At 36.3% G+C, this 27521-nt stretch overlaps 1 protein-coding gene across 1 annotated transcript; it reads left to right on the top strand.

Moving 5' to 3' along the window:
- Positions 1-120: 120 nt before the first annotated feature.
- On the top strand, positions 121-27521 carry LOC104899335 (myosin-6). Its single transcript, XM_010686507.4, has 40 exons — positions 121-374; positions 473-535; positions 3299-3427; positions 3788-3931; positions 4828-4973; positions 5257-5413; positions 5570-5628; positions 5714-5873; positions 7732-7881; positions 7965-8101; positions 8213-8359; positions 8483-8584; positions 10638-10695; positions 10782-10883; positions 12390-12427; positions 12537-12663; positions 12737-12907; positions 12996-13127; positions 13223-13332; positions 13407-13467; positions 15259-15436; positions 15545-15750; positions 15923-16042; positions 16756-16854; positions 19149-19361; positions 19476-19615; positions 19726-19840; positions 19950-19988; positions 20100-20183; positions 20269-20439; positions 21947-22105; positions 22193-22384; positions 23708-23836; positions 23975-24045; positions 24125-24224; positions 24327-24383; positions 24968-25024; positions 25291-25371; positions 25470-25552; positions 26992-27521. Exons 2-40 carry the CDS (start codon positions 533-535, stop codon positions 27104-27106), a joined length of 4542 nt encoding a protein of 1513 aa, XP_010684809.1. The 5' UTR covers positions 121-374; positions 473-532; the 3' UTR covers positions 27107-27521.

The raw sequence follows: 27521 nt of genomic DNA on the forward strand, positions 1-27521 counted from the left end.
TATGTATTAAGGAAAGAGAAAGAAAGAGCAATTATTATTAGTTTATTGTAATTTTTGAGTAATAATAAATATTCATTTCCTTTTGCTTTCAGCAGGGTTTTTTTAACTTTTAATCTTCTTCTTTTTTCTTCTTCTTTCTCTCTCCTTTCTTTCTTTCTTCTTCTTCACAAAATCACAACCCCCTTTTTTTTTTCTCTGGGAAATTATTTTGAAATCTCAGTTTTAGCAGATTTTATTACATTTTTGGGTTTATTTTTCTGCTGAAAAGAAGAAAGAAATACAAAAAAAGATTCTTTTTCTTATTGAAGGAAAGTTGGAGTGTAAAGAATAGAGAGAAACATTGTTTAGTGGAACTGGGTTATAATTTGATTTGGGTATAATTTTAAAGTATAAGTTTAATTTGTTTTTTTTGGGATTAATTTGATAATTTGGGATTTGGGTTTTTTTTAATGAAGTGGGATTTATTGTGAAGGAGGAGAGAGATTTCCAGATCGAAAAGCAACCAGGGTACCTTGATCCGAATTAAAGCAAAATGGTATTCTTCTAATTGTTTAAATTGTTGATTATTTTATTTTTTGTTTGAAATGTTGTGCTTGTGTTAATTTTTTTTTTACTTGCATATATTTTTTGTTTGAATTTTTTTGATGATTAATTGACTGATTTGTACTGCTTATTGACTAGGCTTGACTGATCTGTTCTTCATTGAAGCATTGCGTTTACTACATTTGAAGTAGAATTAGAGCTAATGTTTTTTTTTTAAATTTTTTGTTTTTCTTGTGCTGTTGTAAAATATTATGGGACTAAGTTGATGTGTTAGGGATATGCTATTAAGCATAGTATATGCTCTTGATCTATCATTTATGGTCTATATATACATATTTGATGTATAGTGATCTTTACTACCAAGTTAAAAAAAGTGCAAAAATGTCTGCCATATGGGTCATTATGGACTAGAAAGGTAGTTCAAGCTATAGTTTATAGATAGTTGAGTACTCGAGCACTAATGAGCCTCCAGGACTGAGCTGTCGCCTGCTAGCAGTCGTTTTCCGGCACTGCTAGAGCTCACTATTTTATGTGAAATTCAGCTGCAATATGCTGGTATGACATTAAGGGCTTGTATACTGTTCCTTCTTGTCTTCATCACCCTGCAAAATTCTTGGTTCTTCAATTTCAAAGCAGACTTAAGGTTTCGGTCCACCGACCTGGCCTGTTGTTCTATGATATGAGCCAAAGATGGGGGAGTTGTTGAAATCAGAATTTAATGATATGTAGTTTATGTATGTTAGAATTTGTCTAGCATATAGAATTTAATAAGTGGATCATTCTGCATCTGTCTATTTTCCTCGGACTTTATAGGTTGCTGAATTGTATTTTCGTACAATATGTGTAGCAATTTCATCTACCATCTAAATTAGTGAAAGTTAAGATGCCTACCTTTTATCTTATATAAACTCGAGAGGTTTATTAGCTTGTAGGTCGCTATAAGCTATACTCTTATGGTCTAGTTTAGAAATACTAATAGTCACTGCAAAAATTTCAAATCTGGGGACAAATAGTTGCTTGCAAATATGTATAGGTAGAGCATCTCAAATATATTGTCTTCTAAATTCATTCCATAGTTTTCCCGTCTTCTTGGGCCAAAGTATTTTTCTATGGATGATGCCGAACTTTTAGAACAGCACTTCCATAAAAACATGGCAATGATGACTTTGCATTAGGGTTTTGATGGTTTGCTGATTGAGGCTGTTCAGTTTACATTATTTTGTTGTTATCACTTGCTCCCTCTGTACAGAATACTAGCCACATATACAATTTTGGGATGTCTGGAAAAGTTGTCACCTTTTCTTATATATTGATGTTTCATCATTAGATTTTCTGAGATGCCTTATTGAGTGATTGAAGAGTTCGGGACAGGTCTTTTAGTCAAGTGAAATTATATACTGGATCATGGGGGGTTGGGACATTTTGAGATATATTTTTGGACGGAGGGAGTATTTAAAATCAGATAAGAACAACCAGATCAAATCAGGTGATTAAATCATCCTATTTTAAAAAACTTTTAACTTCACCTCATAGAAAAAAGCAGATCAGTATAGATACCATTATGTCACTTTCAAATTTGAAGAAATTCTGCTGTTATGCCTATGCATCCTCGTGCAGGTGGCTCAAGTGCTCAACCTGCAATTGGCCCCTTTGAACCGACTCAGGAATGGCTTTCTTACTGCCTGGTCATTGACCTAAGGATTTAGGTTTCGAACCCTATATGCTAATGGGCTTGCACCTTATGCTTAGGTTATCAGTCTCTCATGCAGCATACTTTCTGTTGCTATATGTGAAAGCAATCTTATTGGTGCCCCGCAGTGTCACATCTGGTATTCTGGTCTCATGATTCTTATTTTCTTGCATCTGTCATACCAACTTATTATGTCTTGCTGTTATATACGCCCTCGGTCTCTTATTAGTTTATCCATTTCTTTGGGCACATTGTTTTAGGAGAAATAGTATGTGGGCCTTAAACAGAAAGAGAAAGTATTAATTTATTGTGGGCCAAGAGAGGGAAGGATAGTGACAAATAGAAAAATGATGCTTTATGTAGAAGATAATAATATAAAACTAAGGGTCCATTCGAAAAACAGAAAAAAAGAAGTGGGTAAACTGATCAGAGACAACCCAAAGACAATGGGCAAACTAATAAGAGATGGAGGGAGTAGTTGTGAAAACTGAAAAGGCTTGAAGATGGGTTGATCGTTGACCTAAGCCAACCCTAACCCGACTTGTTAAATGGCTTGACAACTTTACTTGTTTACTAAATGGGTCATTTACCCCATTTATCAAACACACACTATTACAATGTCTTAGTTAACCCAACAATCTTTGTACAAAAAATTAGGTGCAAATGAACCAAATACTATAAACTATTACAAGTCACACTAATGATAGTTTAGCAAGTAAATTGGCTGTGTGAAGTTCATGTTTGTTAGCTCAACCTTAAATCCAAACCATTTAATAAATGGATCTTGTCGGATTAAATTACTTTCTTAATGGGCTGAAAATGTTAGCCCAAAACCTCAATTTGGTTCGTATTGAGTTATTTTTTTTGCCACCTCTATTCCAACTTTTCTGATGTTCGACTAATATGTCAATATCTCTTACATGTAATTGACGCCTAAATTCGTATTTGTTTTTTCCATACACTTAACTGTCTAGAGGTGTTATGCTGAATAGGTCCTGAGCTGGTGCTCATGTTGAGCTGGGACTTCAAATATTTATGGATGAGTATTGTTTTTCTATTTTTCAGGCTGCATCAGTTAGTTTTGCTGTCGGATCTCTTGTTTGGATTGAGGACCCTGATGAAGCTTGGCTTGATGGTGAAGTGGTTGAGACTAATGGCGAGAATTTAAAGGTTCTTTGCACTTCTGGAAAAACGGTGAGTACTGAAATGCATTTTGTCTTGAAATATATCTTAATGTGCTGACTCCTAGTGTAGATGGCCTTGACATCCCCCTAAACAAGTCTCTCTAGCAGACGGCTATGAAGCTTCTCCATTTCAGGATCATGTCTCTGTGCTTGAGCGCATGGCTGCATATTGTCTAATTTATATTGTTGAGTGTTCCTTTTTGCTTAAGTTTTTCTCTAGCGCTGAAATCTCTTGTTCAATTTTGATAATAATTTTGCCTTGCGCTGTTTGGTGGAATTTAATGACGTAAAATGGTGATTTTCGTCTGTCAAATTCTGTAGTTCTGTTACTCTGTTCTGGGTTCATAGCATGTTACTTTTTGATATGCAGGTTTTAGTTCATGCATCAAATGTGTACCCTAAGGACCCCGAAGCCCCCCAGTGTGGGGTGGATGACATGACAAAGCTGGCTTATTTACATGAACCTGGGGTATTGCAGAACTTGAAATCTAGATACGACATCAATGAAATATATGTAAGTGTATCTATTCTGTATCCATGTATATACATATGTGTATATGTGGATGTGTGAGCTCGGGTGTGTGAGTTTCGTGCAATAAACTATTAGCCTATCATCCTTTTTTGTGGTGGAGGAAAGTCTATTTATGTGTTATTGGCTGTAATGCGATCACTTCTATGGATAGATACATCTAATACAAACTCTTGAGAATGTTCAAAAATCCTTTTTATGATGTCAGACCACATTGCTTTAAGTAAACAATATTGCATATTACTGACATATATTCAGAATACTTTGATAGCTGCAAATACGTATATGGATGTGATCTAGGCATGCTAAGAGAAAAGGAAATTTAACTTAGAATTGAAGTGAAATTTTTTCAGGGATAACCCAATAGGAGAGTGCAAAAATTAATAAGGGACGTAGGGAGTAATGAAGATAATCATAGCAATAAGTTAATTTGTTGATATATTTATTTAAGATATGTTTTTTTTTGTTAAAGTTGTTTATTAGCAAATTTTTTATGAATAATCTCATAACTAAATGACTTGATTGGAATAGTTATGCTCAGAGTAATATCGGAAAATAATTAATTCTAGAAATATAATGGTATTGTAGTATTATAATAATTATATTGATAAAATGATGGTATTACCATTATCACTATTATGTTTCTGAAATAAGGTTATATAATTTGTTTTTTAAGTCTTTTCTAATATCATCATTTCATCATTGCAACTTGATTTCATTTGCTATAACCTTTTATAAGGAATCCAGTACATGATCTTTATATGTTATCAGCTCTAATGTGATTTGATCATTCTATGCACGCATCCAATAAAATTTCTGTTCTTCTTCGATTACCTCTGATTGCATTGGTCTTGAACAATTTTGTGTCTGACTGTCTACAGACTTATACTGGAAACATTTTGATAGCTGTAAATCCTTTCAGAAGACTGCCTCATTTGTATGACATACATATGATGGAACAATATAAGGGGGCGGGTTTCGGAGAGCTTAGTCCACATCCTTTTGCAATTGCAGACGCTTCCTACCGGTACTGTACATCCCTCCTCTTGTGTAGGCTTATTGGTTTATGACTTCTTGCACCCTAAATAGAGATTAAGGGGGGAAACGGGGTCGTTTTTGTTTTTTTTCCTATTTATTTCTTTCCCTAGTGCTCTTTTTTTTTTTTTTTTTTTGATATTCATAGTAAATCATGGTATTTGAATGCTTTCGAAATTTTAAAATAAAAGCTTTTGGGTAATGTGATCTATGGCATGACTTCTACACCAGTATAATCTTTTATGAATCTGACAGTATGTTGCATCTGCTTACAGACTTATGATGAATGAAGGTATCAGTCAGTCAATTCTGGTCAGTGGGGAAAGTGGGGCAGGTAAAACAGAAAGCACGAAATTACTTATGCGTTATCTTGCTTATATGGGTGGTCGAGCAGCTTCAGAGGGAAGAAGTATTGAACAGAAAGTTCTGGAGGTAACCCCCAATTCAGTATGGCTGTTCATTGTTTAAGCAAGCTTGTGTCAGGTGTAAAAATGGAACAGGAAGTTGCATATGCATACTGACTCTATCCTTTATGAATGTTTAATGATTCAGTTCTTATCTGTATATTAATCTTTCTTGATGTGGCAGTCTAATCCTGTTCTGGAAGCTTTTGGCAATGCCAAGACTGTCAGAAATAACAACTCCAGGTAATTTTTTTTTTTTTTTTCATTTTTCGGAGTTTTATAGCTATACCTCCCATTATTTGTTTAATTTACATATTTATATATGTAGTCGCTTTGGGAAGTTTGTGGAGCTTCAATTTGACACGAAGGGAAGGATATCTGGAGCGGCAATAAGAACATATTTATTGGAAAGATCACGAGTGTGTCAATTATCTGACCCGGAGAGAAATTATCATTGTTTCTACATGCTTTGTGCCGCACCAACAGAGGTCAGTAGGTAGCAATGGCTTCCCTATTTTTGACTTAAATTTCACTTTAGGAATATGTAGAAATATACATGTAGTTATTTCTTTTATCGGTTATAAGAAAGAGATTAAGAGAAGACAACTATTATTCAGTAGTTAGTACCTAGATCGCAATAATTGGAATTATGGTATTCTAAGATTGTCAAGGAGCTCAAGTTTTGTAATACATGACAACATGGTTAAGATGATTCCTGCACAGAAACTTATGTGCATATACAGTTATACACATAGTGTAAAATTCTCTGTTTTCAGCTGCTGGGGCAAAAGGAGAATTCTGTCGAGGATACTTTATACTCTTGGACAAGGAGTTATAGAATTAGGTAAATTCTTGTTGTGGTATATGGTTTGTTCTATGGAATGAGACCATGGGAGTTATCTTCATCTGGGGCATAGCTTATTACCACTATTTCCCCTTGGCTCTGATAGTTTTGGAGGCATTTTTGCGAATTTCAGATCATGGGATTAAGGGTTGGTTTAGTTGTCGGAGAGAGAGTTGTAGCAGAAAAAAAAGCCATAGTTTATTATTATGTGCTTGTTTGATGATTATATAAACTTAACTTTACACTGGAATAACAATACTAGAACAAGACTGACATTTTGTCCATGATTTGGAATCATCTGTGATAATGTACCAATATCTAGCTGAGGAAGTTAGTATTTCTGTAAAGTTTTGTTTTTCCCCAAAACTCCTTTTTCTTTAAGAAACTTTTTGAACTCATTGGAACTTGTCTGAACTTATTTTAGCTGTAAATTGAACGAGGCTAGTCCTAATTTGAACGAATTAGAGCTTATTTGGATTTTGGACTTCTCTTTCCAAGAAGTTATATTTTAAGTGAAAAGACCAAATAACTAAAACTGCAATCCAAATTACTAGGGACTTATAACTATTTGAGAAAGAGATGCATGAAGGACAGAGTATGAACATGATGTCTGTAAAAACTTGCGGATGGAGTGGTGTTATTTGACCAAGAGTCATGATTACATACTTGATATGCAGTATGTGCTTGAACTTCAGAGCCTTTGTTAACCTGTTTTTATTTAAGATTTTCTTATGCTCATAGTTTTGTGGCTTTAATGTGCCACTCTCTTGTGTCGGTGATTAGTATTAATGGAACAACCATTTAATTCCGAATTTTCATTGTGTCTGTCCTGTCTACTCCGAAATTTCATCATAAGGAAAAGTTCGTGGAATTATTTTATCAAGGCTTTCTTTTTTTAAGAAACTAGAAATGGTTTTATGGGCCTTTTGGATTATATGCCTCTTCTATCCACTCGGACCTGCTAGGAGTAAGGTTACGTACATTTTGGGCCTCCAAAGTCCTACATAAGGTTGGAGATGGGCTGTGTTATTGTTATAGCTGTAGAGTGTGTATTTGCTCTTGATTCTGGGCCATTACTTGTTCAAAACTAGACTATTGTTATAACATGTGAGATCTATAAAAATGCTCTGTTGTTTGTCTTCCTTTTGTTTGGGAGAGGTGATCTGCCCAAATCATTGCCTCTGTGCCAAACCTTTCAACTATAGCAGAGTCAGTCCCTTGTTTTTTTAGAGCTTGATTTGAAACACATCAATTGACATGCATCTGCACAAGAAGTAAGAAGTGTTATCAGAGATCAATTACAAACTTGGTGTGTCATCTTTGGACGCTGCAATGATATTGCTAGTGACTTGAATCTTTATCGACAAACAGACTAGGAGACCTCTCTTGTGCATATTTTGTTGCTCCTGTTTGTGAATTTTATATTTAGTCTTGATGGGTTTGTTTGTGATTATAAGTTAATTAATTAATTCTTCTGTCTGATAAATGTTTCATTACCTTAGGTTGTTCAAAGATACAAGCTTGGAAATCCGAGAACTTTTCATTATCTGAATCAATCTAATTGTATTGAGTTGGAAGGGCTTGATGATGGCAAAGAGTACCTTGCAACCAGAAAGGCAATGGATGTTGTTGGAATTAGTCCTGAAGAGCAGGTACTTCTATTTCCCCTTTCCCATGGGTTAGAGCCCCCATATTGTAAGAACTATACTTGAAGTAATTGTTATATGATTTTCAGGATGCAATTTTCCGGGTTGTGGCAGCTGTTCTTCATTTAGGGAACATTGAATTTACAAAGGGGAAGGAAATGGACTCATCTCAGCCCAAAGATGAGAAATCCTGGTTTCATCTGCAAACGGCTGCTGAGCTTTTCATGTAAATCATGCCATCTGTTGATTTTGCTAGAACCTAAGCATATTTCATGAAGATATATCTTCTGCAGTGTTTTCGCCTTATAGGGATTATATAACTTTATATATTTTTCAGGTGTGATCCAAAGGCATTAGAAGATTCTCTTTGTAAACGTATAATGGTTACTCGTGATGAAACCATCACCAAATCTTTGGATCCAGAGTCTGCTACCCTAAGTAGAGATGCCTTGGCTAAAATTGTATACTCTAGGCTGTTTGACTGGTAAGAACATTAATCTGTGTTTCTGTATGTTTTTTTTTTCTATTTTCTACGGGGTTCTGTTTTGATCAATTGCTTTGTCTTTTGCCATTGTTTTTTTGATTACTCTGCAAATTTGTACTGCAGGCTTGTTGATAATATTAACACTTCAATTGGTCAAGATCCTGATTCAAAGTTCATAATTGGAGTGCTGGATATCTATGGATTTGAGAGTTTCAAGACAAACAGGTGCTTAACTGGTATGCCTTTACTTTCATGATTGATGGGGTTATCTTTTGTGGTGTGTGGGGGCAACAACAATCTGCTTATGGAGTTACAACCATTGGTGGGTGATCTGCTTGCTGGCTACTTATGCAATGACTGTCATATTCTTTCATGTGGGAGAGTTGCTTAAACTGAAGTAGGCTGATGGATGGTATAGAATTAACTTACTTTTCATTAAGTAAGGGCTGTTATGTAATGAACTTTGAACTTGCCATCCTGCGAAACGTCATAACATAATACTGCGATAATAATCATGGCCTCATCGTGCTGTCCGTTATGTGATGGTGACTTGCCGCGTTAAAATGTTCTTTTTCGCGTTATGTGTGTTCCTTGTTAAAATTGCCAAATAAACGTGAAATATACATTGCAACAAAAAGATGACATGCACACACCAAAAGAAGCGAGAAGATTTTGAAGTAGGTTAATGTATATGAGTTGTTCCTATTTTATACTAATAATATTAGGACGGGGCATTGTTTTGAGTAATTATGCATTCACCTGGTATATAACCAAATCATATGATAGGTTCGGTCATATTATGTTGTAAGAATACTTTTTAAACTAGAATAATGCAATTTTGAGGTTAAAAATCCATTAATCTGATTTATTTCAAAAAAGCTGCTTTAGCTGTAATCTGTTTCATTCATCCTTTACAACCCACTTCCGTGATAGATATTGCAAACGTGGCCACATTACTGATTTTCTTCCATGTTAGGACCTTCAACCCTGACACAACCCCTTAATATCTTGCAGAAACTTCTACATAGTGACTTACTTTTCCATTTTCAATCATTAGCCAGAGATATCTAATATCTTTCTCAACCATGCATTATCAAAAAGCTGGAGTTCTGATTTATTATTTAGGTTTCAGTGTGATTTTGCTGGTAAAGTGGTAAATTTAGTTGATGTTGACAATAGAGAATGGGTTAAAGTTGCACTGCACTAGTTTGTGTAATAATTCAATACAAAGTTAGGTCCATGTATGAGTGTAACTACTTGTTTACGACTTGACTCAGCTTAGGCTGCCTATCTGTTTCCGGAAAATTATGAACATCATTGACTGGTGATTTGTCATTGAAAAACTACTGCTTCAGAATCAGATCTAGCAACATTGTCTTTGCTGATATTCTCCTATCTTGGGGTTGTATGTTTACGTTGGGTATGTGCTGATCATCATAATGAGAAAAATATGAGCTATCTTTAAAGTTTGAACTAGTAAGATTAAGGGCTTCTAAACAAACCAATTCATAATTGAACCGCAGCTGTTATTATCTCTGATGGCCCTTTCTAGGATACTAGCTAACCTCTTAAGATATGTCTATCCGGTTCTTGTCAAATATTTTTGGTGGTGTGACTACTTTCATCGATCAATCACCGCGTAACGTAGATACTTCCTCGTTCTGTTGTAAATGAAACGTAGGACCTTGGCACAGGGGTTTAGGAGAAGAGATAGGTAGGAAGAAAAAGATGAACCCATGTGATGAGGAGAGAGATAAAGAGAAGTGAATACCAAATAAAGTAACATTTTATTTATTTTGAAACGGCCTAAAAGGACAAGTGTTTCATTTATTTTAGAACGGAGGGAGTATTTGTTTTCGTTTTGATGTTCTTTGACTTGGTGTTGGAAAACAATGGTGATTGTCACTCTGGCAGATCATGTCACTCATTTTTTTTTTTTAACCTTGATGTGTTTCTGTCTGCGAAACTTAACTGGCCTGTAGAAGAGGAGTCTTGAACTTTGCCTCGTAACATTTATCCTTCCCATGGAAGTATATGACCTGGTTGAAACAGGGAAGGAAAAGAACAGAGTTGCTCTATGAGTTTCATACTTGATTTGTTCAAATTTTCGGTGAAATCAAATAATGTGGTAAGATGACACTTGTGTCAGTCGAAATTGCTTTCAAGAGGAGTAAACCATTTTTAATGTTCAACTCCTAGTCTTTACTTTTCTATCAATGTCAAATATCCAAAATTTGATGATACATCTTTATGACTAGTTGGTTTGATGTCCTTGCAGTTTTGAGCAATTTTGCATTAATTTAACAAATGAGAAGCTTCAGCAACACTTTAACCAGGTTTATATCAACGTATTCACACATTTTCCTGCTTGAGACTTCTCGCCCCCTGCATGTATTTATGACACATCATTATTGTTATGCAGCATGTCTTCAAGATGGAACAGGAGGAGTATGAAAAAGAAGAAATTAATTGGAGCTACATTGAATTTATTGATAATCAAGATATTCTGGATCTCATTGAAAAGGTTCGTTTGTGAGATGTTTCCTGGTTATCTAAAGAGGGGGTAGCCCTCTTGGACTATTCCAAAATTAGTCTTTGGGGGTCTATCCTAAATGTGATTGTTCTTACACTGCTCTTATACTTTTGGACGATTACTAATATAAGAAATATATAGTCACCTCTGCTATTTGTTTGATAAAGAGTGCTGCTTTCAGTACATATTTTTACCTTTTTGTTGTTCCAGAATATAGCTTCATAATGTTTACATCAGAATTTTGCTCAATACTACTGTTCTCTAGACATTCTGTTACTTAATATCGTCGGAGAATGACTACTCGTGTGAAAAATGTTGTTTTTTCTCTACTCCATATATGCTGACCTTTGCTCTCGTTCATAGTACAATAGAGTTATTCATTCCTCTCCATTTTCCAACGAAGTTTGATTGCGATGTTGACCTATAGAGCATAGCATGTAGTTGTTTCTTTCGTGTCTTGCTGTTTTATGGTATTGGGTGATAAGGTGATTGGGTCTGACCTTGTGATGGTTCCTTCTACTTTTTCTGTTGTTTTGTGGTGGTAAAGCATATTATGTCTGAATTCTCATATATAAGGATTAAAGGAACCCCCCAGAAAGACAATTATTGTTTATTCATCTTCTTTGCTACCTCCCAAGTTTTGTCTCCGTTTGAAGCAACAGTCAAACAAAAATCTGCGGCAACTTGACGTCTTTACCACCTTTCATGTGATCTGTCCTGATAATATTAGATTTGGGTCCAACCATGGAATATAAAGTCGGTTAATGTGGGCAAGAACATGAGGGAGATCACAGGTGTATGTCATTTTCATTGAGGTTCTTTCTTATCTTTTGTTGTGAGTCTCACTTAATTTTGATTGGAGGATCAAGTACTCCAATTTGGACGATAATGGACTGTTTACATAGGCTTGTTCAGCTGTTTTATGGTTCTAAGTTTTAATTTTTAATTATTTTGAAGTCATAGACAGTTGTTGTGTATCAAGTCAATGGTTAACTGGAAATAGTTACTTACGAAGGCAAGGTCGCATAGCACCAACTCTCTCTTGCTTCACCCTGTGCAGGAGCTTCTCCACAGTCCTTATTCCCCCCTTGCTTAATGATACCTCGAGGGCATGAGGTTATTGTCTTTAGCCCTCCCTTTTTTGTATGGATGACACCCCCAGCCCTGGGTATCTTCTATTTTGAGAGATTGATGTATTGGACTGATTTACTGTAATTTTGTGGTCATGGATTTAGATTTTTTTGTTAAAGCTTTTTCATTGCAGTCATGTAGTGTCATCCTCATTGAATATTGGTCTTTGTTCTGTTAGATTTGTTCTGTTGTTTGCATCATAATTAACTTGGGAAGCCACTGAGGTTCATGTTTTGTAGGCAATTCATGGTATGGTGCTCACTTTTAGCTACATAAAAAGTCTGTTAGTTACTCTGTACTGCTGTGAATACTTCCTGCTTCCGTGACTGTTTTCCCTCCCTTTATTTGTGTATTTCTCTTTGTCAGAAACCTGGTGGAATCATATCTCTTCTGGATGAAGCTTGGTAAGCGGAGTGACGAACATTCTAAGAGGCATAATCCTGGGATTTAACGCTCTCTTGATTAAGATCTGTTGATTCTTATGATGATTCATAACCTTTTTCCTTTGAGCAGCATGTTCCCAAGATCAACACATGAAACATTTGCCCAAAAGCTGTACCAGACGTTTAAAAACCACAAGCGTTTCACCAAGCCTAAATTAGCTCGCAGCGATTTTACCATCTGCCACTATGCTGGTGATGTAAGTTACAGACAGTATAAGTTGGTTGTAGTCATAAGTTGTCTAGCTGAAGTGAGTTTATACATGTCTGCAGGTTACTTATCAGACTGAACTGTTTCTGGATAAGAATAAAGACTATGTTGTTGCTGAACACCAAGCGCTTTTGAGTGCTTCCAAATGTTCCTTTGTAGCAAATCTATTTCCTCCTTTGCCCGAGGATTCTTCTAAGTCATCAAAGTTTTCATCAATAGGTACTCGCTTTAAGGTATGTCAGTTATTGTGTTATATATCCTTATATGAATGGTTCATATAAGAGCTTGGCTTTGTGATGATCTTCTATCTGTTCTATGCAGCAACAATTGGTATCGCTTCTTGAAACGCTGAGTGCAACTGAACCACATTACATACGCTGTGTGAAGCCAAATAATGTTCTTAAGCCAGCTATTTTTGAGAATCAGAATGTCCTTCAACAGTTACGCTGTGGGGTGAGGATTATGGAATACTTGTCCTACTTTCCTTTTTGGGGTAAGGTCACCTGTGCACCTCTTGTTGTCCTGACTCGTTCTATTTCCTGTTTTAGGGAGTCTTGGAGGCTATTAGGATAAGTTGTGCTGGATACCCTACTAGAAAACCCTTTTTTGAGTTTCTGGATCGCTTCCGGATTCTTGCACCGGAAGTCTTAGATGGAAGGTAAACCATGTCATTCTGTGTGTATGATGCTGCCAAGAAGAGAAAGAAGCTAACTTTGATTTTTTTGGTATCAGCTCTGATGAAGTGGCAGCGTGTAAGAGGCTTCTTGAAAAAGTGGGACTTGAAGGCTATCAGGTATCATGAATCCTGTTTGGAAAATCTATTGTTATGATGCTTTTCTCTCGTAGCTGTTTTTTTTTTCTTTTAAATGGATAATACTTTTTTTATTAAGATGAAGTCCAAAAATTTTGTGCATATATTTTTTCCAGTAAGTTGTTATATTTTGCTTATTGTAGATAATATTGTGCAAAGAGAAGGAAATGGCTGAAAGTATTTCTTTAGGGTCAATCTTTGGATACAAGATCAATAATATGATTTTGTCAGCAACAATGTCCATATAAGTTGTCAATATCTGCAGTCATGTTTGTTGCGCTGTCATTCTCAGCTGCCTTATCGTTTTTGTTTCATCATTATTGTGTAAATTCCTTCAGTTTGGTCATGGTCACACTGTTTCAAGTGAAAAATGTTTGAAATCTGCTGCTGACTTGCCATCTTCTCTTGTAAATCATAGTCTTTCCATACTATTACTGGCTCTAAGATACTGATAGTCCTTATGGACTTATACAAGATGTATATTTGTATGGCGGATTGCTGTCCCTTGTTAATGTTCAGTATCCACCTAGAGCACTTGTTGGGTTTTTTTGGTCATTTCTCAGCTAAAAAGTTGTTAACTCATAACTTAGAGGATCTCCGTTTAAATGAAAGATTATTTTGAAATGTCCGGACTTTGGTTTCAGCAAATTAATAGAAAAGAGTAAGCTTTGATGGGGAACAGAAGGGCAATGGTTTAGGCCCTGACCTGATCTCTAAATTTGATATTTACTAAAACTGATTTTGTTTTTTTACTTTACTAATTAATACTTAAGTTCAGTGTTTAAAACTGATTTTACTCTTTAAAACTGATTTTTTTTACTGTTCTGATGTTTTTCTTATACGCCATTACTGAATTTTACTTGCTAAAAGTTAAAACTGATTTTGGTGGAACTTAAATTCTTCTATATTTTTGTGCAAATTTAATATCTATTGGCATGTGTTGATTGTACATGCCTCAAACATTTTCTCAAACGTTTTTAGATTAGTTAAAAAGTACAGAGAGATTAGGTGGGTGAGTGTGGGGCCCAGTGTTAAAGAAAAAGTAGGAAAATGTGTTACTATAGAGGTTGCGGCAAATAAATTGAGACAACCTAAAACAGAAACTCCGGCATATATGTTGGAAAGAGGGAGCAACTAATGACTAATAGGATACTACCTCCGTTTCTTTCTAATCTATACAGTTTGACACACGCTTGTCAATGCTGAACTTTGACCATTAATATCTCTAATTACAAACAAGTAAAAATTATAAAATTTTGATATCTGAAAAATAGATGTCGAGACGAATCTAACAATATCCTACATTACTATGTTTTCCTTGTGTATTAATTACAACCGGTGGTCAAAGTGAAGTATGTGAATAGTGCCAAAGTACAAAGTGTAGATTAGAAAGAAATGGAGTGAGTAAGTGCGGTGTATAATCTATGATCCATTTATAAATCTACCATGATTTGAGAAAGACAGCTGTACAACATTTTGACGTTTATTGTGGTAGAATACGCTGAGATACTTTCTTTTTCATTTTGTCCTTATCTCAACACGATAGATATGGCTTCCCCCTTTCCCTTTTCTTGATTTACTCTTGAAAATAAAATTTATATTGACCAAGAACTTGTAAATCTTAAAATGTACTCAAAGGCAGCCCCAGAGCTGGAGCAGGGAAGCTATTTGAATCCTTTTTGTTATCTTGAAGTCTACTGTTATGGTCTTTCTCTCTCTTTTTTCCATCATTGGTTGGTTACTTACTTTAATTTCAAAAAACTGTTCATGCAGATTGGAAAGACAAAAGTTTTTCTCAGGGCTGGTCAGATGGCTGATCTGGATGCTCGAAGAAGTGAGGTGTTAGGACGATCAGCAAGTATCATTCAGAGAAAGATACGTTCCTTTCTGGCCCGCAGAAGCTTCTTTTCTCTTCGTCGTTCAGCAATACACATACAAGCTCTATGTAGAGGTATCTATTGTCTGTATTTGTGCTTTGCGTGCTAGCTGCGCCTGATGAACTTTATGTATGCAGGACTCAGGGATATCGTATTATTTAACTTCTTTATGTAATATACAGGACAACTTACTCGTCATGTGTTTGAGGGCATGAGGCAAGAAACTGCATCTTTGAAAATCCAAACAGCTTTGCGGATGCATCTCGCAAGAAAAGTGTACAGGGATGTATGGTGCTCTTCTATATCCGTTCAAAGTGGTATGCGTGGTATGGCTGCTCGCAGTGAGATCCGTTTCAGAAGACAAACTAAAGCTGCAATAATTATTCAGGTAACGCTAGCTTTTCGTAAAATTCATGTGTAGATAATATAGACTTTATGTTGGCTTCTATCATAGCAGTGCCAGTAATTATGGCTATAGCATATTACAATTTCTTTTTAATTATTCTCTTGTAGCTCTTTGCAAAATTCATATTTGTACTGACTTAATGTCTCACTTCCAGAGCCACTGCCGCAAATTCTTAGCTCGTGTGTGGTACTTGCGATTGAAGAAGGCAGTGATAAGCACCCAATGTGCATGGAGATGTAAAGTTGCTCATAAAGAATTACGAAAACTCAAGATGGTGATGATTTTTCCTTTTGTTCGGAGTTTGGCATTTATCTTTGCTGTATTAACCTCTATGGTGCTACTTTTCCGAAAAAATAGCTTTCTTGTTGTCTGCCTTTTGCCTCATAATTTCGATGTTTTCTGAGTATTTTGGCCAATATTCTATCTACTCTCTTCGTCGTTTTTTACTCGCTACATTTTCTTTAAATGAATGTCTTTTTTGACTTGCTACATTTCTATATATGGTAACTATGACCCATTACCCACTAAAAAGAACTAATATTCTCTTTTAATTTGTCTTCTTCCTACCTATATTCCTCAAATATTTGTCATTTTCCCATAAAGTTGTGGTTTTCACCATACTTTTTATCCTCTCCCAAGTTCTTGTGCAAAAGAAAATGTAGCAAGTAATTACAGATAGAGTGAGTAAAAGAAAAAGGAATCTTGACGCGTGCTAGTCCCTCGTAGATTAAAGTTCTGTTTTTATTTTCTTGGAGTAGAACGTAGGACTACGGGAGACATTCACACACTTCAGTAATTTCTTACAGATAATACTTTCTGTATAAAAGAGGACTTTGATATTCTTTTTTGGGGATTTTGAATTCCTCTTCTGTGACCTCGTCAACTATTTTGAAATATTGAAGCACTCTTACCCTCTTTTCGGGCTTCTGGTGTGATGTATTTGGTTCAAATTGTGTACTGCTACATAAACCAACCTTTAAATTGCAGGCTGCACGGGAGACAGGTGCTCTCCAAGCTGCTAAAAATAAACTGGAAAAGCAGGTTGAGGAGCTTACTTGGCGCTTGCAACTGGAGAAACGTATGAGGGTGAGTTTTTTATCCTTTTTTTTTGCCCTTTCTCTGCTGCTTGTTTAGTCTGCTCCAATTTCATAGGTTTTCTTTCAGCATCAATTAGTCTCCAGTAAGCGACTAAGAGTTGAATTGTGATGGTACTTACAGATTGGTTTTGTATGTAGATTTTCTCTTTTTGTGGGTGGAGCTTTGTTTCTTATCATTAGCGTGCTCATATTAGGTAAAGGACTACATGTTGGAAAAAGAAGTATCATAGCCGTAACACCAATTAGGACGAGGTGTTGTCAGCAGAATAAAATTAGAATTTCCTACAGGATGAAGTCAAGGGTGTCTTTTAAGAAGCGACCAGATACTTAGATAAGCTGGATAATAATAAATTAATATTAAGAAACAAAGATTGTGGCATTGAAGGTCCATATCCTGTAGGTTGTTCTGAAAAAGTCTGGCTTTTTGCATAAGGTAGACTATTTGGAGAGGAATAGTTGCAACAAAAAGGAGATATTGATGAGATTTTCAAAAGGTTTTTTTTTTTTTTGTTTTTATAATCTGATAATCTGATTTGAAGTAAATATTTTGTTGCTGGTCTTTAAGATTTGTGCCATATGGAAGTCTTAGCGAAGAAAGAAAAGAAATATCAATACATGAAACACATTCCTTTTCGGATGTGTCCGAATACTTGCAATATTTCTTTGTTTGGTGACATTTCTAATGCAAGAAGACGCTTAGCTCCTCACGTACCCCATCCATCTACCTCCATGTGCACCACTTTATTCTTAATCCATGGGCAACAATTTCAACTTGCACTCTGTCTCTCGTCTTCCTTGGTTCATGTGCCACTTTCTTATGTTGCTCTTACGTCGAAACAGACGCAGTATAAAGCTCTCCATATTTAATCTTCCTCATTTACTCATTACTTCGTAACTGGTTTAGGGAAGGTGAAAGGGTACAGTATTCTGATGAATTAGGAGAAACGATTCATCTAACTTTTGACTTTTCGTAAATAACAGCAGTATTGGAACTATTTGCTGAAGGAAATGAAGAAATTTTGGGATTGTTTGCTTTGTTTTCCAAAATGGAGAAGAAAGTCAGAAACATATTAGACTAGAAAGATGTTATAGGCAGCTGACAATCTTATACAGTGTCACATAGTTCCCCCCCCCCCCCCCCCCCCAAACTGCTTTTTGAGTTCGCTCGTTCCGAAACGCGGTTCGTAGGTGAGCCAAATCGCTAGGGTGCCGCGATCCAATTTGGCCAAATTGGCATACCAAAATTCAAATGGTTATTTTAAGTTTGTATATAATAGGACGATTGGGAGAGAAGAGGCTTTAATTGAGGGAATTTCAGAGTCAGGGTCTGAGAATACAAACCCTAAATAAACCCTAGATCTGATAATTGAGCCATCTAATCAAGGGGAAGGAGAAAGGTGATATGTGGCTTTAGGTCGCCGTGGTGATGCGAGCTCACCGGCTTCTTTGCCGGTTGCTAAAAAAAAGAGAGACGGGAGGCTGAATGCTGATTGGGTGGGGGTGGAAAAGTCAAAGTAACTTTTTAATTAATTAATCTGAGATGGGAAGCGAAAAGGTACCCCAGATGATATATGGACAGCTGTACTGCTGTACACTACAACTCTCTTTCTACTAAACTTTTACTGCTTTTGTTGTTTTAAACAACCTAAATTCACGTGCCAGAAGGTGATTGGGTTTTTATTTTATGTTTTTATACTATCTATTCAATTCACTTGTTAAGATTTTTTACTTTTCAACTTCATGTTTATTTTTTTCTATTAACGAAAAAAGCTTCATTTTTCTTTGATTAGGAAGGAATATGACTAGAAAAATGCATGAGCGAACTGAATAATGTCCTAAAGCGAACCATGACCCCAAAAACTAAACCAAAAAAAATACCCCTGCGATCTGAAATTCTGCCAACTAGAGAATTGCGTTCCCGTACCCGTGATCCGAAGCGATCCGCGAACTATGTGACACTAGTCTTATTATCTGCTTGTATCAGGCTTAGGAGCTAATGCTCCATCTTCCTTTATCATTGTGTGTATTAATTTGTGTACTATTACCAAGAACATTTATAGTTTATGTCCTTGCTAATAATCAGCACAAGTGTAAGTCAAGGTATCTTTGAATTGATGTTCTCTCCACTAGGAGTTGATATCTATGAAATGTTTTGTGGCTTTACTTAAAATATCATCAGCGTGTGACACAGGGAGCTTAAAACACGTCTGCTTTTACTCTAGTTGCTGTGGCACTGAAGTTTTCCCTGTTCATTTCCTTGAGTGAGGTCTTTTCATTTTGCAGGCTGATCTAGAAGAAGCAAAAACACAAGAAAATGCAAAGCTAAAAGCCACATTACAGGAGATGGAGCTTCAATTTAAGGAAAGCAAGGAGTTGATTTTTAAGGAGCGTGAGGCTGCAAAGAAAGTAGTTGAACATATACCTGTGATACAAGAGGTGCCAGTTGTTGACAGTGTTGTAGTTGATAAACTTACTGCTGAAAATGAGAAACTCAAGGTTAATTACCCATGTTATGCTCTTTTGTGTTATTATTTCAGATATACCTTTGCATGAAGCTGATGTCTGGAATCCTTTTCATATATTGATTCTGTAAACTTTTCTAATTGTCAGGCCTTAGTCAGCTCGCTGGAGATGAAAATCGATGAGACAGAGAAAAAATTTGAAGAAACTAGTAAACTGAGTGAAGAACGTTTGAAGCAGGCACTGGATGCAGAATCAAGAATGATAAAACTGAAGACAGACATGCAAAGGTCATTCAAGTGCTACTTGTATCATTTCGTTTCATCTGTAATTATTTATTTTCGATCCATAGATTCACTTGATTTGGAGCTGCTTATTAAGTTCTGATCCTTTTTCACAGGCTTGAAGAGAAAATATTTGACATGGAATCAGAAAATAAGATCCTTAGGAAGCAGTCATTGTTAACGGCACCTGTTAGCTTTGCTTCAGAAATTACTCCAGTATCTGCGTCTCAGGTACTTTCACCTGTCTCCTAAATTTATGCGTTCCAATTCATTTCTCAAGTTACGTATCCTTTTTAGTCTTTTATCAACGTTTTAAAACTTCTGTTTGTTTGTGCTGTAGAAATTGCCAAATGGTCACCTAGTCACTGAAGATTCTGGAGTAAGTGGAAGGCTTGATCCTCTGATTTATTCCCCGTATTCTTTCTGCACAAGATTCAGTCTGTCATGTCTATTGCACACTGTAATTTCGGTGCTGTTATGATTTTTGTAGGAACAACAAAGTGCAACTCCAGTCAAGAAATTAGATTTTGAATCTGAAAACAGGAGTGGACGATCCCACATAGAACGTCAACATGTATAAATTTGCAAATATTGATGACTTCTTAGCAATAGATTTTCAGTGCATATCCTAAATTTGAGACTGTAAATTTTTGTGGCAGGAGAATGTTGATGCTCTTATACACTGTGTGACAAAAAATATTGGCTTTAGTCAGGGAAAGCCTGTGGCAGCATTTACAATTTACAAGTGTCTCCTCCATTGGAAATCATTTGAAGCAGAGAGGACTAGTGTGTTTGATCGCCTCATCCAGATGATTGGTTCTGCCATTGAGGTAAAAATGATGTATTGTTGTATCGAATTCATACTTAAATTAGCCTTTTTATAAATGTCCTTTCTTCCATTTGCATTTTCAACTTGTGTCGTCAATAGTACACGTCATCTGCAATTTTGTTTCGTTTGTTTAGGTGAATTGCAGTGATAGTAGGTGTTTTTGAAGTACATGTTTCATAACTCTCTAATTTGGTTTTGACAAATTATCAAATTGCTTCATTTAGTGTTTCTATCGCTGAGATGCATGCTCCTGGATTGAATGTTATCCTGGACATTGTTCGTTAACTACTGGTAATCTGTTAGCCCTTTTGCATCCGGTGTGCTGTAATTTTGCTGCAAGATTTCAGGGGAAATGTTGAAAAGTAGCCTTGTTGCACACGTGCTTTTGAAATTTTATTATGTTGCCACATCAGACTCGTATGGGGTGCCGGAATGGATTCCTTGAAGGCTTCATAATAGTATATTAGATATTAATATATAAATGCCGTTGTTTTGTATTGCTGGTTATCAATGAGTTCATTTCCCCTAAGGTGTTTTTAGCAAACTTGAGCTGCTAAAGAATCTTAGTTATATAGATGAAGTATGTAGCTAAAGATTCTTTTCCTATTCTACACATTTCTTAATACTTAGCAATGAAGAGAAGGAAGGTCCACTATCTAGTTCTAGTTCTTCAGTAAAAAGTGTAGTGGAATCAAACATTTACAAAAGAAAGAGGGGGGGGGGGGGGCGCACGGAAATTGTTTAATATAAGTAATCTGCTCGAGAATTGAAAAATTAGTTCCGCTTTCTGTCTCTCTTCCTGTCAGTTATGAGCCAACTACCTACATGATTCTCCAACGCGACCACTTATGAGCTTCAACTCGATTTGACAAATCCGTAAGCAAATTAAGCATAAAAATGAAATTGTATCACTCCCATGAACAAAAACCCTGTCATTGGGATCAATAGCTGTCTAGCATAGGCTTAACTGCAGATCTATAGTTTTCAATCTATACCCAAGATCTGAATTACTTCGATTAATCTAAGTTGTGATTTCCCGGTGTTTCGGGACGTAAATCTGGCTAACAATGGCTATACTAAAACATTCATTGTGATTATTGCCAAGTTGATGCGATACAAATGTTGAGCACAGTTAAGAGGACCTAAGATGATCTCTTATCTAGATAAGTACTATGGGCATTTTGTAAGTAACACACCACTAGATAGTAGGACTGCCATAGCAACAGTTTGGAGTATTTCTTTTGGTCAACCATCTATTTCAGTTTTCCTTGGAAAAAAATTGATCTACTCACATGAAATAGACTTCAATATAGTGTATTACAGCTCTGCAGAAACAATTATTTTCTAGTTGCCTATATCATGTGGGTAATCTACCCATCGGGTAGGTATAGGCATATAGCTTTTTTGATTTTTCTTCGATTGGATTTAATAATTGCCTCCTTTTTTGTCTAATACAATGTTTACTACTCAACTTGAACCGATCCCTCATCCGTATTTTTGGCTTGTAGAATCAAGATGATAATAATGAGCATATGGCTTATTGGCTATCAAATACATCAGCTTTGCTATTCCTTCTGCAACGAAGCCTTAAAGGGTCTGGTGCTACTGGTGGTACAACACATCGCAAACCTCCACCCCCTACATCTCTCTTTGGGAGGATGACAATGGTACATGGCTCTTTCTTGTGTTGTCCCCTGCTTTGACTAGTTGCCTGAGTGTTCTCTGCCTATTAAGCTTATGTGCAAATCTTCCAGGGTTTCCGTTCCTCTCCTTCCTCCAATAGTATTGTTGCGGCAGCAGCTCTTGATACTGTTCGCCAAGTGGAGGCCAAATACCCAGCTTTGCTTTTCAAGCAGCAGCTCACTGCTTATGTGGAGAAAATCTATGGCATTATTCGTGACAACTTGAAGAGGGAGCTCTCGTCGTTGCTTTCCTTGTGCATCCAGGTACTATTTAAAAATATATCTCAATACTTTCATATAATTGATCTCATTTAGTATCTGTAATGTCTACAGGAAAACCTTCTTAAGGACATCTGTAGCATGGGATTAAGGCTCTGACTGCTACACCCTACCTTAAAGTGGCAATATGTATCCATTTGATAGTAATTTGCCTTTATTTGAATCTCCCCTGCCATTGTTGCCTGTATTTGTAAAAAAAACACTGATTTCAAAGATTCATTGCTGTATAGATAGCCGGCCAAAAATTTTAACTACAGCGTCAGTCCACTATACAAAAGACTCCTGCCTAACGCTTTGTTTTGTTGGGGAGGGGGGGGGGGGGGGTTGGTGTTGGGTTTGGTTGGCTCTAATTTAGAGAAGAGGTTTTCTCTTGATCCTGGATATGGTGAGCAATGTAAGTGACGTTGATATTTCTAGACTTCTAGTAGTTGCAGGAGTTTTAAGTCAGCTATAAATGGTTTTTGCAATAAGAAAGGAATTCTTGAGGAGTCACACCATCATGGAATTGTATGGGTGTCCTTTTCCTTGTTGAGGGAGGAGGTGATCATGGCTTTCAATCTCAAATTTTAGTTATATGATCTTGTTGGCATCACTCGACTATATGCTTAAGGAGCTGGTTAGTGGTATGGCTTTCATGATAGTTCTATTCCCATCAATATGAGTGGGGGAACTACCTCTCTAGAAGTTTACACTTTCTAATTGTAGTCAGACAGCGACTCCAGAAACTTTGTTCTTGTTCCTTATTAGTATATAGAGATAAACTAGTTCTTGTCCCGGGCCATATGCCCCGGATGGCCCCGGAATATTTAATGACGTGCATTTGAAGTCTTAAAAAATAGAAATATATGTCTTTAAATGATTTTTTCCCCCACAAAGACCAACATGAGCATTGTGGTGTAGTTGGTTAGTGCATTAGCATATCAAATGAGAGGTCATGTGTTCGAGTCTTGAAACACACATTTTTATGGTTTAATGTCATTTGATTGTGTTGAAGAGCGGAGAGTACATGTGGCAACATGACATTTGTTTTTCTTGGGTTTTAGATATATATATTAGATCTTTAGAGTGAAATTTACAATTCAACAGAGCTAGAGAAGATGTGAGCATAGACATGTAATTGCATTTTAAAAGGCCAATGACTTGCCATTTTGAGCTTTTAGCTTATTCTGCTACAGTATCAGGTGCTTTTTAGAACAAATCTAAAATCATTATTGTAGAATGTTTAATTGTTTCAAGAGTCTTCTTTGTTGTATCACTCTTTAACTTCTTGGATTTGGAATTAACTTCTACCAAAATGGCATTTTGCAGGCACCTAGAACATCAAAGGCAGGTTCCCTAAGATCAGGTCGATCCTTTGGGAAAGAGTCTGCTATAAGTCACTGGCAGGGCATCATTGAGTGCCTCAACTCACTTCTCGAAATGTTGAAAGAAAATTTTGTAAGTATATTTTCCCCTCTTTCTATGTCCAACCTTTAAATATCTATGGTCATCAGTAATTTGAATCTGAAACTGTTGCTTGTTTCGTGTGTGTTTCCTTTTTTTTTTTTTTGGGGGGGGGGGGGGGGGTTTGAATAGGTGCCTCCAGTTCTCTGTCAGAAAATCTTTACGCAGATATTCTCGTATATCAACGTACAACTCTTCAACAGGTAGGTTCTATGCTTCTTTTCCCAGTATATGAAATTTACTGCAGCAAGTGATAGGCTTAACATACTTTTTCTTTTTCAGTCTCTTACTACGCCGTGAGTGCTGCACTTTTAGTAATGGGGAATATGTGAAAGCTGGATTAGCAGAGCTGGAACTCTGGTGTGCCCAAGCAAAGGAAGAGGTAGCTTTCTTATATCAACAGGCATCGTCACGGTTCTTCCTGCATTTTCTTGATAGTTTTATTGCATTGAGATCTCATACCAAGATTCTGTTACTTTCACAGTATGCAGGTTCATCCTGGGATGAACTTAAACACATAAGGCAAGCTGTTGGGTTCCTGGTATGTTCATTTTTACTCTCTTGAGTTTCCAATGTGTTGAGATGTTAATCTTGGTGGTTGTTTGGTATATTATGGGAATTTAATTCCCATGGGAAGTTCCATTTCCCAGGAAGTTAATTCCCTTTTGTAATTCCTAGGTAATTGACTAATGTCTTTGGTTGACATCAGAAAATTTGTAATTCCCATTAATTGATGTGGGAATTTTGAATGGCCGGGGGGGGGGGGGGGGGTAAGTGAATATCATGGGAATTTCTATTGCCTACATAATTTCCCCACTTCATGTCAAACAAACAACTACCCAATTTAGAATATCATGGGAATTTCTATTGCCTATATAATTTCTTGTATACCGAACAATCACTTGGTCTTCTTTTCCTAGAGTTGCCGCCTTTTAATGCAATTTCTAGTACTTCGATTTTTCTCCATCCCAAAAAGAGGGAAGAAGATTTGAAGCATAGAATACGTCATGGCATCTTTTAATTTGATTTATGCTTTAGCATTATTTTCATCTATTGTTTGTGGGAAATGATGTGGTTTGTCAAGCTTTAGTTTCCATTCTAATGAGGCATTGCTACCCGTCACAGGTTATACATCAAAAATACAGGATCTCTTATGATGAAATAACTAATGATCTGTGCCCTGTAAGTCTCTTTTCCTTGTTCCAATCTCAGTGTCTTTTGATGATTAGTAATGAGGGGACCATTATGCTTGAAGGATCACCTTGACAATCTGCAGTAAATGATAATATCTGCTGAATTTCCAATCCATCTTTTGTAGATGATTGTGATAGACATTGGTAGACAGGAATTTATTAGCATAGCTTTTTGGACCATGAAAAGACGGAGAAAAGAAAAACATGCTGAATGCAAGAATCTGCTTTGAGTACTGATACTTGGTTATGTTTCAGGTGTTGAGTGTCCAGCAACTGTACAGAATATGTACCCTGTATTGGGACGACAACTATAATACTCGAAGTGTATCTCCAGACGTAATGTTTCGTCCTTCATTGTATATCATCCATACTGCCAACTTATTCTAGCTCTTGGATGCTCATAAATTTGTGTTTTTTTTTGTCCTTTCCTGCAGGTTATTGGGAGCATGAGAGTCCTAATGACTGAGGACTCCAACAATGCCGATGGCAATTCCTTTTTGTTAGATGATAGTTCCAGGTAACATTTTCAGTACTCCAGAAAAAATGTTGCCGAGAAAGTTCTAATGATATAAGCTGTATATGGTATTAGGCCTGGCAAATTGCCTCGTATCAAGTTTAAGTAGTCCAAGTTCTAACAAACAACAGCGTCAAAGTCTAGCTGCAGGAGTCATGGTTTTATCTTTGGCGGTTGTCCACATGGATCCTTTGCCTCCTTTCTCTTGTGTCAAGCACTATATGCTCCTGTAAACCTATTCTTTTTATATCCTTTTGAACACCCCTTATCCTCGCCAGCCTTGGCCTCTCATGACTTCTTATCCCAACTCTCCTTTCAACCGATGTATCAGCTAGACGATTCACATGCCAATTTCCTACCCAAATCTAATATGTATCTGAAATTATACACATTAATTTGGATCCAACCCGAAATTGACACATGAAAATTTATGTTCATTGATTTATGATAATAATTTAATTAAAAGTGGACTTTTGATAAACTTTATTGGGCCTCTAATACAAGCCCTCGTCGGAGGAGAGTTTGACCACATACAAGGTGCTATGAACTGATATTTTAGGGTAAGGGTAATTTAGGTATTATCTTAATGAGTAGCTTAGGGAATAAGCTAGGTAGTTTTGTTAAGAAAATTACTCTATATATAGGGTTAATTAGTGAGAAGAAAGTAGGTTGAAAATTGTAAGGAATAATTGGGTGAGCTTTTTAAGTTCAATGGGAGAGAACAAGCCTCTCGAAAGCTTCTAAACACTATATCTATTTTACTGTTTTTCAGAAAATCATCAATCAAGTCCATTTTACTTCTTAACCTTCTTCTCTAATTTGTCCTAGTGATGTTAGTTCATCACAAACTATCATTTTATATTGCTGTAATTTCTGTTTTTCAATCACACACTCATTTTCTTCCTTAATTTCTGCCATTAAAGTGTCCAAGCTATGTTGATTCATAGCACACGGTTGGTAGGGTTTTATTCTAAAACCAATTGGTGATAGGTGTAGTAACCCACCAATCTATATGTTACTCAATCTCTTTCTAATTCTTCAATATGGGACAATTATTTCCTACCTCATATGTGGGTTAATACTTTTAACACTCCACCTCACATGTGAGCTACTTTTAATCTTGCAATCTGGATAGGTTAGAATATCCTCGCTGGGCCCTCTTTGGACTTCCAACATGAGGTCAACTGGGCTCCTTCTTAGGGCCATCACATTTCTGTTGGGCTTACTTTGTCCCAAACAGATCTTCAACACCTTTCATCTTGCATTTCATAATGTGTCAGGATCTTAGCAACTTTGAATATGACCTTGATCTATGAAATGACCTGAATAAGCCAAAATTGAAGAAAATAGAACCAAATGACTCCTTACTAGAGTAGGTCCCGAACTACGAACTTATTTTTCCTTAGTTGAACAATAGTAATATGTATGCTTTTTGGATGCAGCATTCCCTTCTCAGTCGATGACATCTCAGGGTCGCTACAATCAAAAGATTTTGTAGACGTAAGACCAGCTGAGGAGCTTCTTGAGAACCTGGACTTCCAGTTTTTACATGAGTGAGGTTCCAGTTTTTCTACATCTATTTTGGCACGTAAAGTAACGGGTGCAACCATTTTATTTATTTGTTTGGAGTCTCAGCAAGCTTGGTGTTAGATTTAATTTTATTCTTTCACACCATCATATATCTGTAAATGTGCTCATAGTGTAGAAGGGGTTAAACTCATAAATTTGTATTTTTCTCCCTTTTTAGTCTTTTTTGTCAATTCATTTCTTTGCCTCCCGATATCTATTAGTAGAGGGGGTAAGGTTGTTTTGTTATTTTGTTTATGGAAACTAGGGTCATAGCCAGGTGGTTGAAGTTTTACTCTCTAAATTTTCTTTCTTTGTACAAAGCGACGATGTGTATGATGAAAATTATGCAATTGTAATGACAAATATTAAGCAATGAATATGGTTCTATCAGTTTTGCTCTAAA

The sequence above is a fragment of the Beta vulgaris genome, chromosome 7, assembly GCF_026745355.1.
Source record: "Beta vulgaris subsp. vulgaris cultivar EL10 chromosome 7, EL10.2, whole genome shotgun sequence".
Classification (NCBI taxonomy): Eukaryota; Viridiplantae; Streptophyta; class Magnoliopsida; order Caryophyllales; family Amaranthaceae; genus Beta; species Beta vulgaris.